The 18,086-nt window shown below is 49.5% G+C and overlaps 1 protein-coding gene across 1 annotated transcript in view; it reads left to right on the top strand.

The window, feature by feature from the left end:
• Nucleotides 1-16,996, top strand: part of LOC137379252 (transmembrane protein 64-like) — a 146,158-nt gene extending 129,162 nt beyond the window's left edge. Inside the window, exons 2-3 of the mRNA XM_068049965.1 lie at nucleotides 7,196-7,351; nucleotides 14,500-16,996. Of these exons, the coding sequence (XP_067906066.1) occupies nucleotides 7,196-7,351; nucleotides 14,500-14,676 (333 nt within the window). The 3' untranslated portion in view covers nucleotides 14,677-16,996. The remainder of the gene's footprint in view (nucleotides 1-7,195; nucleotides 7,352-14,499) is intronic.
• The last annotated feature ends 1,090 nt before the right edge of the window (nucleotides 16,997-18,086 follow it).

Consider the following 18,086-nt stretch of genomic DNA (forward strand, 5'->3'; position numbering starts at 1 on the left):
TATCTCTCTCCCTCTCCTTGGGAACAGCTGTCCAGTATCTCTCTCTCTCTCCCTCCCCTTGGGAACAGCTGTCCAGTATCTCTCTCTCTCTCCCTCCCCTTGGGAACAACTGTCCAGTATCTCTCCCTCCCTCCCCTTGGGAACAACTGCAGTATCTCTCTCCCTCCCTCCCCTTGGGAACAGCTGTCCAGTATCTCTCTCCCTCCCCTTGGGAACAGCTGTCCAGTACCTCTCTCTCCCTCTCTTTCGGAACAGCTGTCCAGTATCTCTCTCTCTCTCCCTCCCCTTGGGGACAGCTGTCCAGTATCTCTCTCTCTCTCCCTCCCCTTGGGAACAGCTGTCCAGTACCTCTCTCTCCCTCCCCTTGGGAACAGCTGTCCAGTATCTCTCGCTCTCTCCCTCCCCTTGGGGACAGCTGTCCAGTACCTCTCTCTCCCTCTCCTTGGGAACAGCTGTCCAGTATCTCTCTCCCTCTCCTTGGGAACAGCTGTCCAGTATCTCTCTCTCTCTCCCTCCCCTTGGGAACAGCTGTCCAGTATCTCTCTCTCTCTCCCTCTCCTTGGGGACAGCTGTCCAGTATCCCTCTCCCTCCCCTTGGGAACAGCTGTCCAGTACCTCTCTCTCCCTCTCCTTGGGAACACCTGTCCAGTATCTCTCGCTCTCTCCCTCCCCTTGGGGACAGCTGTCCAGTATCTCTCTGCCTCCCCTTGGGAACAGCTGTCCAGTACCTCTCTCTCCCTCTCCTTGGGAACACCTGTCCAGTATCTCTCTCTCCCTCTCCTTGGGGACAGCTGTCCAGTATCTCTCTTTCTCTTTCCTCCCCTTGGGGACAGCTGTCCAGTACCTCTCTCTCCCTCTCCTTGGGAACAGCTGTCCAGTATCTCTCTCTCTCTCCCTCCCCTTGGGGACAGCTGTCCCCAGTATCTCTCTCCCTCCCCTTGGGGACAGCTGTCCAGTACCTCTCTCTCCCTCCCCTTGGGGACAGCTGTCCAGTATCTCTCTCCCTCTCCTTGGGAACAGCTGTCCAGTATCTCTCCCTCTCTCCCTCCCCTTGGGAACAGCTGTCCAGTATCTCTCTCTCTCTCCCTCCCCTTGGGAACAACTGTCCAGTATCTCTCCCTCCCTCCCCTTGGGAACAACTGTCCAGTATCTCTCTCCCTTCCTCCCCTTGGGAACAGCTGTCCAGTATCTCTCTCCCTCCCCTTGGGAACAGCTGTCCAGTACCTCTCTCTCCCTCCCCTTGGGGACAGCTGTCCAGTATCTCTCTCCCTCTCCTTGGGAACAGCTGTCCAGTATCTCTCCCTCTCTCCCTCCCCTTGGGAACAGCTGTCCAGTATCTCTCTCTCTCTCCCTCCCCTTGGAACAACTGTCCAGTATCTCTCCCTCCCTCCCCTTGGGAACAACTGTCCAGTATCTCTCTCCCTTCCTCCCCTTGGGAACAGCTGTCCAGTACCTCTCTCTCCCTCCCCTTGGGAACAGCTGTCCAGTACCTCTCTCTCCCTCTCCTTGGGAACAGCTGTCCAGTATCTCTCTCTCTCTCCCTCCCCTTGGGGACAGCTGGCCAGTACCTCTCTCTCCCTCCCCTTGGGGACAGCTGTCCAGTATCTCTCTCCCTCTCCTTGGGAACAGCTGTCCAGTATCTCTCTCTCTCTCCCTCCCCTTGGGAACAGCTGTCCAGTATCTCTCTCTCTCTCCCTCCCCTTGGGAACAACTGTCCAGTATCTCTCCCTCCCTCCCCTTGGGAACAACTGTCCAGTATCTCTCTCCCTCCCTCCCCTTGGGAACAGCTGTCCAGTATCTCTCTCCCTCCCCTTGGGAACAGCTGTCCAGTACCTCTCTCTCCCTCTCTTTCGGAACAGCTGTCCAGTATCTCTCTCTCTCTCCCTCCCCTTGGGGACAGCTGTCCAGTATCTCTCTCTCTCTCCCTCCCCTTGGGAACAGCTGTCCAGTACCTCTCTCTCCCTCCCCTTGGGAACAGCTGTCCAGTATCTCTCGCTCTCTCCCTCCCCTTGGGGACAGCTGTCCAGTACCTCTCTCTCCCTCTCCTTGGGAACAGCTGTCCAGTATCTCTCTCCCTCTCCTTGGGAACAGCTGTCCAGTATCTCTCTCTCTCTCCCTCCCCTTGGGAACAGCTGTCCAGTATCTCTCTCTCTCTCCCTCTCCTTGGGGACAGCTGTCCAGTATCCCTCTCCCTCCCCTTGGGAACAGCTGTCCAGTACCTCTCTCTCCCTCTCCTTGGGAACACCTGTCCAGTATCTCTCGCTCTCTCCCTCCCCTTGGGGACAGCTGTCCAGTATCTCTCTGCCTCCCCTTGGGAACAGCTGTCCAGTACCTCTCTCTCCCTCTCCTTGGGAACACCTGTCCAGTATCTCTCTCTCCCTCTCCTTGGGGACAGCTGTCCAGTATCTCTCTTTCTCTTTCCTCCCCTTGGGGACAGCTGTCCAGTACCTCTCTCTCCCTCTCCTTGGGAACAGCTGTCCAGTATCTCTCTCTCTCTCCCTCCCCTTGGGGACAGCTGTCCCCAGTATCTCTCTCCCTCCCCTTGGGGACAGCTGTCCAGTACCTCTCTCTCCCTCCCCTTGGGGACAGCTGTCCAGTATCTCTCTCCCTCTCCTTGGGAACAGCTGTCCAGTATCTCTCCCTCTCTCCCTCCCCTTGGGAACAGCTGTCCAGTATCTCTCTCTCTCTCCCTCCCCTTGGGAACAACTGTCCAGTATCTCTCCCTCCCTCCCCTTGGGAACAACTGTCCAGTATCTCTCTCCCTTCCTCCCCTTGGGAACAGCTGTCCAGTATCTCTCTCCCTCCCCTTGGGAACAGCTGTCCAGTACCTCTCTCTCCCTCTCCTTGGGAACAGCTGTCCAGTATCTCTCTCTCTCTCCCTCCCCTTGGGGACAGCTGGCCAGTACCTCTCTCTCCCTCCCCTTGGGGACAGCTGTCCAGTATCTCTCTCCCTCTCCTTGGGAACAGCTGTCCAGTATCTCTCTCTCTCTCCCTCCCCTTGGGAACAGCTGTCCAGTATCTCTCTCTCTCTCCCTCCCCTTGGGAACAACTGTCCAGTATCTCTCCCTCCCTCCCCTTGGGAACAACTGTCCAGTATCTCTCTCCCTCCCTCCCCTTGGGAACAGCTGTCCAGTATCTCTCTCCCTCCCCTTGGGAACAGCTGTCCAGTACCTCTCTCTCCCTCTCCTTCGGAACAGCTGTCCAGTATCTCTCTCTCTCTCCCTCCCCTTGGGGACAGCTGTCCAGTATCTCTCTCTCTCTCCCTCCCCTTGGGAACAGCTGTCCAGTACCTCTCTCTCCCTCCCCTTGGGAACAGCTGTCCAGTATCTCTCGCTCTCTCCCTCCCCTTGGGGACAGCTGTCCAGTATATCTCTCCCTCCCCTTGGGGACAGCTGTCCAGTACCTCTCTCTCCCTCTCCTTGGGAACAGCTGTCCAGTATCTCTCTCCCTCTCCTTGGGAACAGCTGTCCAGTATCTCTCTCTCTCTCCCTCCCCTTGGGAACAGCTGTCCAGTATCTCTCTCTCTCTCCCTCTCCTTGGGGACAGCTGTCCAGTATCCCTCTCCCTCCCCTTGGGAACAGCTGTCCAGTACCTCTCTCTCCCTCTCCTTGGGAACAGCTGTCCAGTATCTCTCTCTCTCTCCCTCCCCTTGGGGACAGCTGTCCAGTATCTCTCTGCCTCCCCTTGGGAACAGCTGTCCAGTACCTCTCTCTCCCTCTCCTTGGGAACACCTGTTCAGTATCTCTCTCTCTCTCCCTCTCCTTGGGGACAGCTGTCCAGTATCTCTCTTTCTCTTCCCTCCCCTTGGGGACAGCTGTCCAGTACCTCTCTCTCCCTCTCCTTGGGAACAGCTGTCCAGTATCTCTCTCTCTCTCCCTCCCCTTGGGGACAGCTGTCCCCAGTATCTCTCTCCCTCCCCTTGGGGACAGCTGTCCAGTACCTTTCTCTCCCTCCCCTTGGGGACAGCTGTCCAGTATCTCTCTCCCTCTCCTTGGGAACAGCTGTCCAGTATCTCTCCCTCCCCTTGGGAACAGCTGTCCAGTATCTCTCTCTCTCTCCCTCCCCTTGGGAACAACTGTCCAGTATCTCTCCCTCCCTCCCCTTGGGGACAGCTGTCCAGTATCTCTCTCCCTCCCCTTGGGAACAGCTGTCCAGTATCTCTCTTTCTCTCCCTCCCCTTGGGGACAGCTGCCCAGTATCTCTCTCCCTCCCCTTGTGAACAGCTGTCCAGTACCTCTCTCTCCCTCTCCTTTGGAACAGCTGTCCAGTATCTCTCTCTCTCCCTCCCCTTGGGAACAACTTTCCAGTATCTCTCTCTCTCTCTCCCCCCTTGGGAACAGCTGTCCAGTATCTCTCTCTCTCCCTCCCCTTGGGAACAACTTTCCAGTATCTCTCTCTCTCTCTCTCCCCTTGGGAACAGCTGTCCAGTATCTCTCTCTCTCTCCCCTTGGGAACAGCTGTTCAGTATCTACCTCTCTCTCCCCCCCTTGGGAACAGCTGTCCAGTATCTCTCCCTCCCCTTGGGAACAACTGTCCAGTATCTCTCTCTCTCTCTCTCCTCTTGGGAACAGCTGTCCAGTATCTCTCTCTCTGTCCCCTTGGGAACAGCTGTCCAGCATCTCTCTGTCTCTCTCCCCTTGGGAACAGCTGTCCAGTATCTCTCTCTCTCCCTCCCTTCGGGAACAGCTGTCCAGTATCTCTCTCTCTCCCTCCCTTCAGGAACAGCTGTCCAGTATCTCTCTCTCTCCTTCCCCTTGGGAACAGCTGTCTAGTATCTCTCTCTCCTTCCCCTTGGGAACAGCTGTCCAGCATCTCTCTCTCTCTCCCCTCAGGAACAGCTGTCCAGTATCTCTCTCTCTCCTTCCCCTTGGGAACAGCTGTCCAGTATCTCTCTCTCCTTCCCCTTGTGATCAGCTGTCCAGCATCTCTCTCTCTCTCCCCTCAGGAACAGCTGTCCAGTATCTCTCTCTCTCCTTCCCCTTGGGAACAGCTGTCCAGTATCTCTCTCTCCTTCCCCTTGGGAACAGCTGTCCAGTATCTTTCTCACTCCTTCCTCTTGGGAACAGCTGTCCAGTATCTCTCTCTCTCCCCTTCAGGAACAGCTGTCCAGTATCTTTCTCAGTCCTTCCTCTTGGGAACAGCTGTCCAATATCTCTCTCTCTCTTTCTCTCTCCCCCTCAGGAAAAGCATTATCTCTCTCTATCTCTCCTCCCGCTCTCCTTGGGAACAACTGTCCAGTATCTCTCTCTCTCTCTCTCCCTATCCTCAGGAACAGCGGAAGATGAATATGGTACTGCCCCAAATCATCTCATTGTGGCCCCAACTGTGGAGATTTGTGTCACTGACTTTGGTGTACTCCAAACCATGATGCAGGATCTGGAAAATGAGGTGTGGTGTCGGTGGAAGGATAGTGGAAACAGAAAACTTCAGATTTGCAGACTCTGAGGGCTGAAATTTATAGAGGCGGTGGAAACCCCGACACTATGCCACAAATGTGGATGTACCCTGCCGTGGCTGTTTGAGGGACCCCTGGCCACATTTTACAGTGGCCAGGCTGTTACTGCCTGGCTCCGGGATTCCCAGCCCTTTAAGGACGGGGCTGTCACTTCCAAGAGCTGCCAGCCAGTGAGAAGGCCGGCAGCTCAGCAGTCTCAACAGCGTCACTGGGAGCGGTGGCCACTGCTGGGACTGCCCCCAGCTAGAAGAGGCAACATGGACACCGTCCTTGAAAGCAGGTAAGTGAGGGCAGGTTTGCCGGGACCAGTCAAGCAGGCAGGCCACAGTACCAGCGGCAGTTGGAAGAGGCTCTTAAGTGGCCATTAACTGGTCTCTGGGCAGGACGGCTGTCCTCAGGCACTCCAGCCGAGACTAAATTCAATGGTGTCAGGTAGGCAACGGTCACTCCACCCCCTGCCCTCCCTCACAATTTTACTGGCCCCCTCCCCCTTGCTGGTCCTAGAGGGCTGATAAAATTTTGGCCTGAGAGTGTGAGCAATTCAACTTCAGATCCCTTTGGGAATAAATGTGTTCCTTTTTTCAAAACTAAATGGAACCCAATTAGTCCCAGGGTGGGGCTCCTCAAGGCTGTTTCATGTTTGGTCAGCTGGATGGCTTGATATGTACGGACACTGATTACCATGTTTAAGAGTCTCCAGACCAAATTGTTGTGAGATCCACACAGGTGATTAGACTGTGCTGAGTGCACACTCACCCCATAGGGACGCACCACACTTTGCTTAAGTCTAGAGAGCCACAACCATGCAGAGAATTACTATTGAGTCTTAACTGGCTGAAACCACACAGTTCACCAGTGCACTGGTCATTGGTCATTTCTTGCTGTTTGTCCCAGTTGGGGCATTATCTTAAGGGTTATCTGAAGCACATTGAGAAGAATCCCAGTCCGCAGTCTGCACTTTTCCCACCAAGGTCCCTGAATGAGCCGGGCTCACTGGTTAAAGGCAGTGCCTGGAATATTTAGTTATCAGATTACTGTGTCTGCTGCATAGGATCATATTGTCACCAATCATTCATCGTCAGCCATGCTGTCTTGTAGTCAACTTAACCCCAAAGAGACTCTCTTTCTGCCTTATGGAGGATAGTCACTGGTTGGTCACTGACCCAGTAAAACTGAAGGAGCGTGTGGATTACAAGGTAAACTACATGAAAGTATTGCTGCTTTACTGCGTGAGGAACGTTTTCTGGTTGAGATACCAGATTGGAAATAGTGATGAGAGGGAGCTTTAGGTTCAGTGGATCCCAACACCACATCAAAGGGTAGTGAGAAACATCTTTGAATTGTCATTTCTATCCATTGTGAGATACTGTAAGATATCCCATTGTGTTCTTTTTGGACCATTTGTTTCTACTCAATTTTGGATTGTCATGAGCCTTTTGCCCCTCCCCATCGCTCCATTACGGGCATATATATGGGTGAAAGGGAGGAGGAGGCTTCTGCATGCAGATCAGGCAGCAACCGCAGTCCTCTCTGCCATGCAGAGCGGCACCTAGATGGGCAGAGCTCTTGTTGTAGTCAACTTAACCCCAAAGAGACATCTGGGACAGGAGAGCCAAAAATTAATAATTTTTTTAAAATGTTGGTTGTCTTTTCTCGATGAGCTAGATATTTAATAGCATGTAACTAAATATGATGTCTTCCGTGTAAATGGTAACTCTTATCTTTACGTTTTCTGTTCAGATCAGTAAGTTGGAGACATTACAGTATTTGGCTACCTCCACTGTGGGCCTGTTGCCCTCCCAGATCCTCAACTGTTACCTGGGCAGCACAGTTAGGACCTTGGAAGATGTGGTGAATCATCGAGGTGTGGAGGGCTACTTGGCATTTGCGCTACAGGTAACAAAATCTCTCCAACAAATGAAAGAGCTTTAAAAAAAGGTGGGGGGAGGAGCAGCCCGATTTATTATGGTAAAAACAGAAGCTGTTGCATTTGATGTTTTAACATTTTCCTGGGCACTGCTCCTCCTCACTTTCTGCTCACTTCCGCTCACTACTGGTTCAGGCTTCCTCACTGTCCCTTCACTCTTCCTTACACTCCTTCCACCCTTCCTCACTGACCCTCCACTCTTCCTCACTCTCCTTCCACCCTTCCTCACTGACCCTTCACTCTTCCTCACTCTCCTTCCACCCTTCCTCACTGACCCTTCACTCTTCCTCACTCTCCTTCCACCCTTCCTCACTGACCCTCCACTCTTCCTCGCTCTCCTTCCACTCTTCCTCACTGTCCCTTCCCTCTTCCTTACATTGCATCCACTCTGCCTCACATTCCGTTCACTGTTGCTCACTGTCCACCCACTTTCCCTCATACTCCATCTGTTTCCACTCACTATCTGTTCACGCTTCCTCGCTGTCCCTTCACTCTTCCTTAGACTCTGTCCACTCTTCCTCACTGTCCCTCCACTCTTCCTCTCACTCTGTTCACTCTTCCTCACTGTCCCTCCACTCTTCCTCTCACTCTGTTCACTCTTCCTCCCACTCTGTCCACTCTTCCTCACTGTCCCTCCACTCTTCCTCTCACTCTGTTCACTCTTCCTCCCACTCTGTCCACTCTTCCTCACTGTCCCTCCACTCTTCCTCTCACTCTGTTCACTCTTCCTCCCACTCTGTTCACTCTTCCTCACTGTCCCTCCACTCTTCCTCTCACTCTGTTCACTCTTCCTCCCACTCTGTTCACTCTTCCTCACTGTCCCTCCACTCTTCCTCTCACTCTGTTCACTCTTCCTCCCACTCTGTTCACTCTTCCTCACTGTCCCTCCACTCTTCCTCTCACTCTGTTCACTCTTCCTCCCACTCTGTTCACTCTTCCTCACTGTCCCTTCACTCTTCCTCTCACTCTGTTCACTCTTCCTCTCACTCTGTTCACTCTTCCTCCCACTCTGTCCACTCTTCCTCACTGTCCCTCCACTCTTCCTCTCACTCTGTTCACTCTTCCTCCCACTCTGTTCACTCTTCCTCACTGTCCCTCCACTCTTCCTCTCACTCTGTTCACTCTTCCTCACTGTCCCTCCACTCTTCCTCACTCTGTTCACTCTTCCTGACACACTGTTCACTTTTCCTCACTGTCTCTCCACTCTTCCTCACTCTCCGTCCACTCTTCCTCACTCTCCGTCCACTCTTCCTCACTTTCCACCTCACTTTCTCACTCTCCGTCCACTCTTACTCACTCTCCGTCCATTCTTCCTCACTCACCGTCCACTCTTCCTCACTTTCCTCCTCACTTTCTCACTCTCCGTCCACTCTTACTCACTCTCCGTCCATTCTTCCTCACTCACCGTCCACACTTCCTCACTCTCTGTTCACTCCTGTTCTTGCTGAAATCCTCTGCCTGTTTGTTTCACTTTTTCCAGTATCATCTCTTTTACCTCTTGCTTATTATCCAGCTCTTCCTCTTCTGAAACACAGAGTGCTCTTTTACATGAGGAGTGATTTACACATCTATGCTGTTGTCAGCAATGATATTGAACTACCGGACTTGGGGAGGGTGAGTGTTACTCAGCTATGCGGTTGAGTGCTTTGCAGCTCGGGTTAGGGGTTGTGTGCATTAGTGATAACCTGAAAAGCAAGAGACCACAAGCGATTAAGTGACCATTTTGGGCGATATAATGGCTGCATCTGTTGAATAGCTAAGTAGTGGAGAGGAACAGCATTAAAAGGTGTAGTGTTTCCACTATTTATGGTATGTTAACCTGAAAATAAACTTCAAAATGGTGTTCTGTTTGCAGTAAATTTGCTGCTACCGACACCCTTGAAAGGTTAACCAAAATATATCTGTAGATACTTGGGCATAAAATAATTGATGTCCATTGAAATTAATGTGAAAACTGTAATTACTGCCACTAGAAAGATGGCTTTCGAGTGGATGGATCGAATCTACACCCAGACCCGTTCTCTGATCATCCCTCGGTCACAAGCCTGGAACTCCCTACATAACTGCACTGTGGGTGCACATTTACCACATGACCTGAAGTGGTTCAATAAGAAAGCTCACTACCACCTTCTTGAGGGCAACTAGGGATGGCCAATAAATGCTGGATTTGGCAGCAATGCCTACATCCCAGGAATGAATTTTAAAAAAGCTAATTTAAAATTAAATATGCATGTTTAGACTCCTGGAAAAGATGAAATCCTGCAGTTCTCTTGGCTCATGGCCATTCACTGCAGCTTGTAGCTTGGCTGACCGATTTTGAAATGACAATGTGTTAATATTAACGGTGCAGTTGAGTTCAGCTAGTAAACCTGTGGGATTGATATTGTGGGCCCAATGGACCATTTTCAGCCCACGTCCTTGGCAGACTGGCTGCTCCATTCAGTCCTGCTCATTCCAGCATTGTTGATTGAGCTGGAAGCTGCAGCTGTTCCACCTGCTTCGCTTGCAGTTTGGCAGTAGGGGGGGTGGGTGGGGGTGCAGGGGTGCTTTCTGATTGAGAAGTGGGTTTTCTCAGTGGGAGCTACCTCAACAGGAGGTGGGGTTATTCTACTACAGGAGGATATTTTATTAGGAGGTGGGCTTTCTATTTGGTGAGAGGGTTTTCCATTTAGGGAGCAGGGTTTCTCACTGTCCATACAGTGAGTGAAAGTTCTGTGTTAAATGGAATTATTAGCCCCGTACTTTTATTCTTGAAGGGACACAGTTGAAATCAGGAGGCCAGAGTGAGGGTCTGCAAGTAGAGACCGAGCATCCCAGAGGCGGTGGCATCGTGGTATTGTCACTGGACTAGTAACCCAGAGACCCAGGGTATTGCTTTGGCGACATGGGTTCAAATCCCACCACAGCAGAAGGTGGAATTTGAATTCAATTAATAAATCTGGAATTAAAAAGCAAGTCTAATGATGGCCATGAAACCATTGTCGATTGTTGTAAAAACCCATCTGGTTCACTAATGACCTTTAGGGAAGGAAATCTGCTGTCCTTACCTGGTCTGGCCGACATGTGACTCCAGACCCACAGCAATGTGATTGACTCTTACATGCCCTCTGAAATGGCCTAGCAAGCCACTCAGTTGTATCTAACCGTTACGAAGTCAATAAAAAGGAATGAAACCAGACGGACCATCCGGCATCGACCTAGGCACCGAAAACGGCAAACCCAGCCCTGTTGACCCTGCAAAGTCCTCCTTACTAACATTTGGGGGCTTGTGCCAAAGTTGGGAGAGCTGTCCCACAGACTAGTCAAACAACAGCCTGTCATAGTCATACTCACGGAATCATACCTTACAGACAATGCCATCACCATTCCCGGGTATGTCCTGTCCCACCGGCAACACAGACCCAGCAGAGGGTGGTGGGACAGTGGTATACAGTAGGGAGAGAGTTGCCCTGGGAGTCCTCAACATCAGCTCTGGACCCCATGAAGTCTCATGGCATCAGATCAAACATGGACAAGGAAACCTCATACTGATTACCACCTACTACCCTCCCTCAGCTGATGAGTCAGTACTCCTCCATGTTGAACAGCACTTGGAGGAAGCACTGAGGGTGGCGAGGGCACAGAATGCACTCTGGGTGGGGGACTTCAATGTCCATCACCAAGAGTGGCTTGGTAGCACCACAACTGACCAAGCTGGCCGAGTCCTGAAGGACAGAACTGCTAGACTGGGTATGCGGCAGGTGGTGAGGGAACCAACAAGAGGGGAAAACATACTTGACCTCGTCCTCACCAATCTGCCTGCCGCAGTTGCATCTGTCCATAGCTGTATTGGTAGGAGTGACCACCGCACAGTCCTTGTGGAGACGAAGTCCCGCCTTCACATTGAGGATACCCTCCATCGTGTTGTGTGGCACTACCACCGTGCTAAATGGGATAGATTTCGAACAGATCTAGCAATGCAAAACTTGGCATCCATGAGACGCTGTGGGTCATCATCAGCAGCAGAATTGTACTCAACCACAATCTGTAACCTCATGGCCCGGCATATCCCCCACTCTACCACTACATCAAGCCAGGAGACCAACCCTGGTTCAATGAAGAGTGCAGGAGGGCATACCAGGAGCAGCACCAGGCATAACTCAAAATGAGGTGTCAACCTGGTGAAGCCACAACACAGGGCTATCTGCCTGCCAAACTGCATAAGCAGCATGCGATAGACAGAGCTAAGCGATCCCATAACCAATGGATCAGGTCTAAGCTCTGCAGTCCCGCCACATCCAGCCGTGAATGGTGGTGGACAATTAAACAACTAACTGGAGGAGGTGGCTCCACAAATATCCCCATCCTCAATGATGGGGGAACCCATCACATCAGTGCGAAAGATAAGGCACTGGATACTGCAAAGGCTATAGGCCCTGACAATATTCCGGCAATAGTACTGAAGACCTGTGCTCCAGAACTTGCCGCGCCCCTAGCAAGGCTGTTCCAATACAGCTATAACACTGGCATCTACCCAGCTATGTGGAAAATTGCCCAGGTATGTCCTGTACACAAAAGGCAGGACAATTCCAACCCGGCCAATTACCACCCCATCAGCCTACTCTCAATCATCAGTAAAGTGATGGAAGGTGTCATCAACAGTGCCATCAAGCCAATAACCTGCTCAGTCATGCTCAGTTTGGGTTCCGCCAGGGCCACTCAACTCCTGACCTCATTACAGCCTTGGTTCAAACATGGACAAAAGAGCTGAACTCAAGAGGTGAGGTGAGAGTGACTGCCCTTGACATCAAGGCAGCATTTGACCAAGTATGGCATCAAGGAGCCCTAGCAAAACTGAGGTCAATGGGAATCGGGGGGAAAACCCTACGCGGGCTGGAGTCATACCTGTTGCAAAGGAAGATGGTTGTGGTTGTTGGAGGTCAATCATCTGAGCTCCAGGACATCACTGCAGGAATTCCTCAGGGTAGTGTCCTAGGCCCAACCATCTTCAGCTGCTTCATCAATGACCTACCTTCAATCATAAGGTCAGAAGTGGGGATGTTCGCTGATGATTGCAAATGTTCAGCACCATTCGTGACTCCTCAGATACTGAAGCAGTCCATATAGAAATGCAGCAAGACCTGGACAAAATCCAGGCTTGGGCTGATAAGTGGCAAGTAACATTCGCGCCACACAAGTGCCAGGCAATGACCATCTCCAACAAGAGAGAATCTAACCATCTCCCCTTGACATTCAATGGCATTACCATCGCTGAATCCCCCACTATCAACATCCTTGGGGCTACCAATAACCAGAAACTGAACTGGAGTAGCCATATAAATACCATGGCTACAAGGTCAGAGGCTAGGAATCCTGAGGCGAGTAACTCACCTCCTGACTCCCCAAAGCCTGTCCACCATCTACAAGGCACAAGTCAGGAGTGTGATGGAATACTCTGCACTTGCCTGCATGGGTGCAGCTCCAACAACACTCAAGAAGCTCGACACCATCCAGGACAAAGCAGCCCGCTTGATTGGCACCCCATCTACAAACATTCACTCCCTCCACCACCAACACACAGTGGCAGCAGTGTGCACCATCTACAAGATGCACTGCAGCAATGCACCACGACTCCTTAGACAGCACCTTCCAAACCCGCGACCTCGATTAGCTTGGAGGACAAGGGCAGCAAATGCATGGGAACACCACCACCTGCAAGTTCCCCTCCAAGTCACACACCATCCTGACTTGGAACTATATCGCCATTCCTTCACTGTCGCTGGGTCAAAATCCTGGAACTCCCTTCCTAACAGCACTGTGAGTGTACCTACCCCACATGGACTGCAGTGGTTCAAGAAGGCAGCTCACCACCACCTTCTAAAAGGCAATTAGGGATGGGCAATAAATGCTGGCCTGGCTAGTGATGCCCAAATCCCATGAATGAATAAAAAAAAAACTCTGTGGACAGCATACTGCAGTATGGCCCATGTGCCAGCTGCTGGGATTGTGACCCTCAAGCAAACATAAATAAGTCCCTTCTGATAACCCATGAGGGCACAGTATGCGTTTTCCATCTGGGACATTCATTGAAGTGCAACTTTGCCCTATATTTGTTTGTAGTTGATCTCCAATTGTGTTTAACACGGAGAGTGACAACTATTTATAGTCTCCACGTGAAGTGGGGTTAAAGAGCAAGGCATCACTCCGCCAAGATGTATAGGTGTAATTCTGTCCCCATTTTAGAATCATATGCTCTATCCTCATATCACCACTTCCATTATAAATTCTTATTTATAATGGGAAGTGCCTGTGTAAAACTGGGCAGTGTAATTACACTTCCCACCAGTGGTGGGCTTGAGTGCCTCCATTGGGAGGAGGTATAATTACAGTGTGACAAGTTTACATAGGCAGTTAGCATTGTGAATGTGCACACGGGGATTCAGAATGGAAAATGTTGGCAATGTATGTAGGCCTAAGATTTTGAATATATTTTTAGATATGTTACAATGGTCTCAGCTTTATTCTATTATAGGCAGGAGGATGCAATATAATTTTATATTGCCTCCATGAGGTAAATGCCTTCTTCCTACTAACTCACTTATTCAACAGTTTCCTGGTGTTAAAGGCTGTCGTCAGCATTCCCTAATGGTCTTGTGGGTAAGAGGACCATCGACTGCAGCACTTGGCCAAGCAGGTCTGAAGATGCCAGCTTCAACCCTGGCCTGTGTTAGGTTCGAGAATCTGAGGTGGAGCTGCATTTGAACTCAGTGCCCCTGGGCTAAAGGAGCAGGAAAGCCACAGCTGATCACCATCCACTGCCCTGCTGGAAATTGTGTACATGCACAGAATTCGGCTGAGGGTGTGATAATGCTCAGCTGTGATGCTCTCTATGGTTTAATAGCCAGCTCCTCTTGGCTATCCAGGCTTCCACAAGAAGAGCGCCTGTGGAAATTGTACCCAAAGAGGTGGGTGGGAGGCGGACGGGTGGTGGATGAGAAGGAGAAGAAGTGTCAAAGAACTCAAATTAACTTTGTTTTGTGATTGATACCAGTGTAATTGGACAGGTGAGTCCAACACAATGCCAAGAAAGTCTCTTCACAGGGTTGTACATGGACCTGTTGTGTTTATTTCTGTCCAGATTCTCTTCAGCGTCGCCTTAATGCTATACTTTGTGCACCGAGCTCGTCAGGAACTGAACAAGACCATCCAGGCACACAATGTCAACCAGCCAAAGGGTGAAGCTGTTCTGGATAATGGCGAGGACACACAAAGCATCAAAAGAACTAGTGTTCCACCAGAAATGGACCTCGTGTGACCAGCGGATTTGAACAAGTTGAGCTGAAGCACAAGAGTTAATGCCAGCTGAATGTGAAAGGGGCAAATGAAACCCAAAGTGGCAAAAGTTCTGAAAATAAGCAGTCTTCAACACACCCCATTGTCTGGTATGGCAGACCTATGGGTTAATGACTGGACCTGGTATTGATACTGGGACATCCCTCTTTGCTGTTGGGCCATAATGTTGGACAACAAAAAAAGAACCTGCGGGTATGGCTCAAAATGGACAATATGGTGGTGCTTGCTAATTCTTGAAATGATAGCTTCTGGTTGCCTGGTGCAGGGGATGACAAGAGTTACCCCACTTTTCCTGAAAAGTAAACACACGGCTGTGTGGCCACTGTACTCATAGACTGGGGTTAGGAGTGGTCAGTGTTACAGTTGGCGAGAGAGCTTCTACTGTACTCGGTCAATAGGAAGCTGTTCACAGGGGCAAGAAGGGGTATGCTGACTTTGTTACCGAATTGACTGAATGTATGTGGAAATGTATGCACTATACTGTTGGGATAGAGAACTATGTGGCTTAGCAGATTAGTGCCTTATCCTTTTGGCTCTGCAAACTGGAGGTGAATCTAGCCCTGAGTGGTGGGATTAAAGTCTCCTCCACCCCACTGGTTGTAAAGAGTCCACATGGAAGAAACTTGGTCACTTAGCCTGATTTTTTCTGGGCTTGAGCCCATCGCACAAAATGGCCTTAATGTTGCAATAAAGTAGCAATCCTGATCAGATTATCAGTAGGGCTGGAATGGAAAATGGAAAAATAGTGCATTAGGGCCCTTCTCCTGGATCTGACACAGGCTATACCAGCCACAAGAACACAAGAAATAGGAGTAGGAGTAGACCATGTGGCCTGTCGATTCTGCTCTGCCATTCAATATGATCGTGGCTGATCTTAGGCTTCAACTCCACTTTCCCGCCTGCTCGCCATATCCCTTGATTCCCGAAGAGACCAAAAATCTGTCTATCCCAGCCTTAAATGTATTCAACAATGGAGCATCCATAACCCTCTGAGGTAGAGAATTCCAAAGATTCACAACCCTTTGAGTGAAGTAATTTCTCCTCATCTCAGTCCTAAATGAACAGCTCCTTATCTTGAGACTGTGTCTCCGTGTTTTACATTCCTCAACCAGCAGAAACAATCTTTCAGTGTCTACCCTGTCCAGTCTCTTCAAAATCTTGTATGTTTCAATGAGATCACCTCTCATTCTTCTAAACTCCAGTGAATATAATCCCAATTTACTCAGCCTCTCAATTTCGAACAGCCCCCTCATCCTCGGGACCAATTTAGTGAACCTTTGTTGTATTGCCTCCAATGCAAGTTTATCCTTTCTTAAATGTGGAGACCAAAACTGCACACAGTACTCCAGATGTGGACTCACCAAAACCCTGTACAATTGTAGCAACACTTTTTTATTCCTGTACTCCAATCCCCTTGCAATAAAGGCCAACATGTCATTTGCCTTCCCAATTACTTGCTGTACCTGCATGCTAACTTTTTGCAACACCCAATTCTCTTTGGGCAGCAACCTTACAAGTTTCACACCTTTTAAAAAATATTCTGTTTTTCTATTCTTACGACCAAAGTGAATAATTTCACACTACTCTGCATTATACTCCATCTGCCATCTTTTTGCCCACTCACTTTGCAGCTACTCTGTGTCCTCCCCACAGCTTACCTTTCCACTTAGCTCTGTATCATCAGCAAATATAGATACATTACTCTCTGTCTCTTCATCTAAGTAATTGATATTGATTACTCTCTATCTATTCATCTAAATCATTGATATAGGGAGTTTGGGTGGGACAGTGTTTCTAACACTCCTGCCCAACCAGTCCAGACCTAGTTTCTAAACATTTCCATCCAGTCCAGATCTTGCTTCTGAGCACTCCAATCCTGAGCTCATTATAAGCACTCCCACTCATTGGTGTAGACCTGATTTCTAACATGTTTAAAAATAGCTTCTCATATACAGTGAGTACAGTGCGGCGCAGTTGACAACAGCCATCAAATTAAGATTGCTGCACTTTGTTGTTGCGACATCCAGTAATGAAGGTTTAATTTATAGTAATGAAAAGCTGAATGTTTGCAGTGCCTGCCTGGAGTCATTTCTAGGCTGCTGCGTCGATTTGGAGATGCTGTTTGGAGCAGTTACCTGAGGAGGTCTATAGGCTTCAGTAAATGTGTTAAAAACTTACCAGAAACATCGTTTTTGTAAAAGTGCCTGACATTATTCTGTTGATATTGATCATGACCCCAGCAATGCTTCCAGAGAATCAAATAAATACTTTTTTAAAAACTTCTTGTGTCTCTGATTTAACCCTTTAACTGGTAAATTAAGTAGTCCCAGGGTCAGCCTGTTATTTTCATATAACACTGTGACAGTGAAGAATCTCAATTCCAATATTTCTGCAGTCATGTCATTCATATAGAACCACTGAAGTTTACAGCTTAGAAGGAGGCCATTCAGCCCATTGTGTCTATGATGGTTCTTTGCAAGTGTAATGCAAAACTAAATCCACTGCCCTACTTTGTCTCCATATTCTTGTATCTTTCTCTGCTTCAAACATTTATCTTAAGAAGATGCATTGGTCTCTGCTTTCCCTGTGGTAAAGTATACCTTACTCCAACAACTCTCTGTATAAAGATTTTTCTCCTAACTTCACCATCCCAATCAGAGGAAATAGTTTTTCCCTATTCACTCTATCAAAACACTTGCTGATTAAAAAACCTTCTCTTCTCCAGTGTAAATAGTCCCAGTATCTCAAGCCTCTCCTTCCAACTATAGTTTGCCACCATCCTGATGAATCTACATTGTAGGCTCTCCATGGCCTTGCACCTCCCTACCTCTGTATCCTCCTCGAACCTTATAACCTCCCAGTGTTCTTCCAATTCTGACCTCGTGCACATTCTCCATTCTTTCACTCCACCACTGGCAGCCGTACCTTCAATTGCTTAAACTCAGGAATTTTCTCACTAAATCTCTGTCTCTCTCTATTTCTCTCTACCTCTCTCTCCTCTTTTAAAACCCTCCATTCTTTCACCAAGCTTTTTGGTCACCTGTCCTAGTATCTCCTTATCCAGCTCAGTGTCAGTTTGTGTCTGATTCCTTTCCAATGAGGGCTTTTTACTGTTAAAGATGTTGTATAATTGCATGTTGTTGCTGCTAGCCATCTGAAGGCTGTACTGATATCGAGAGGTGGGAATGGCTGGAAATCGATGAATGACACCTTTATGGGTTGCAGTTTGGGGGGGGTCTTGCTGCAGGAGGTGCTGGAGAGATGATTGACCTGTCTCTCCAGCGTACAGGAATTTTTCTCTGAAGATTCGTGCAAGAAAAGCAGAAAGCATGAATATTGCCTTCCCTATGAGGAGATACTAAAAGCAGCTGA

Source organism: Heterodontus francisci, chromosome 17, assembly GCF_036365525.1.
Source record: "Heterodontus francisci isolate sHetFra1 chromosome 17, sHetFra1.hap1, whole genome shotgun sequence".
In the NCBI taxonomy this organism is placed as follows: Eukaryota; Metazoa; Chordata; class Chondrichthyes; order Heterodontiformes; family Heterodontidae; genus Heterodontus; species Heterodontus francisci.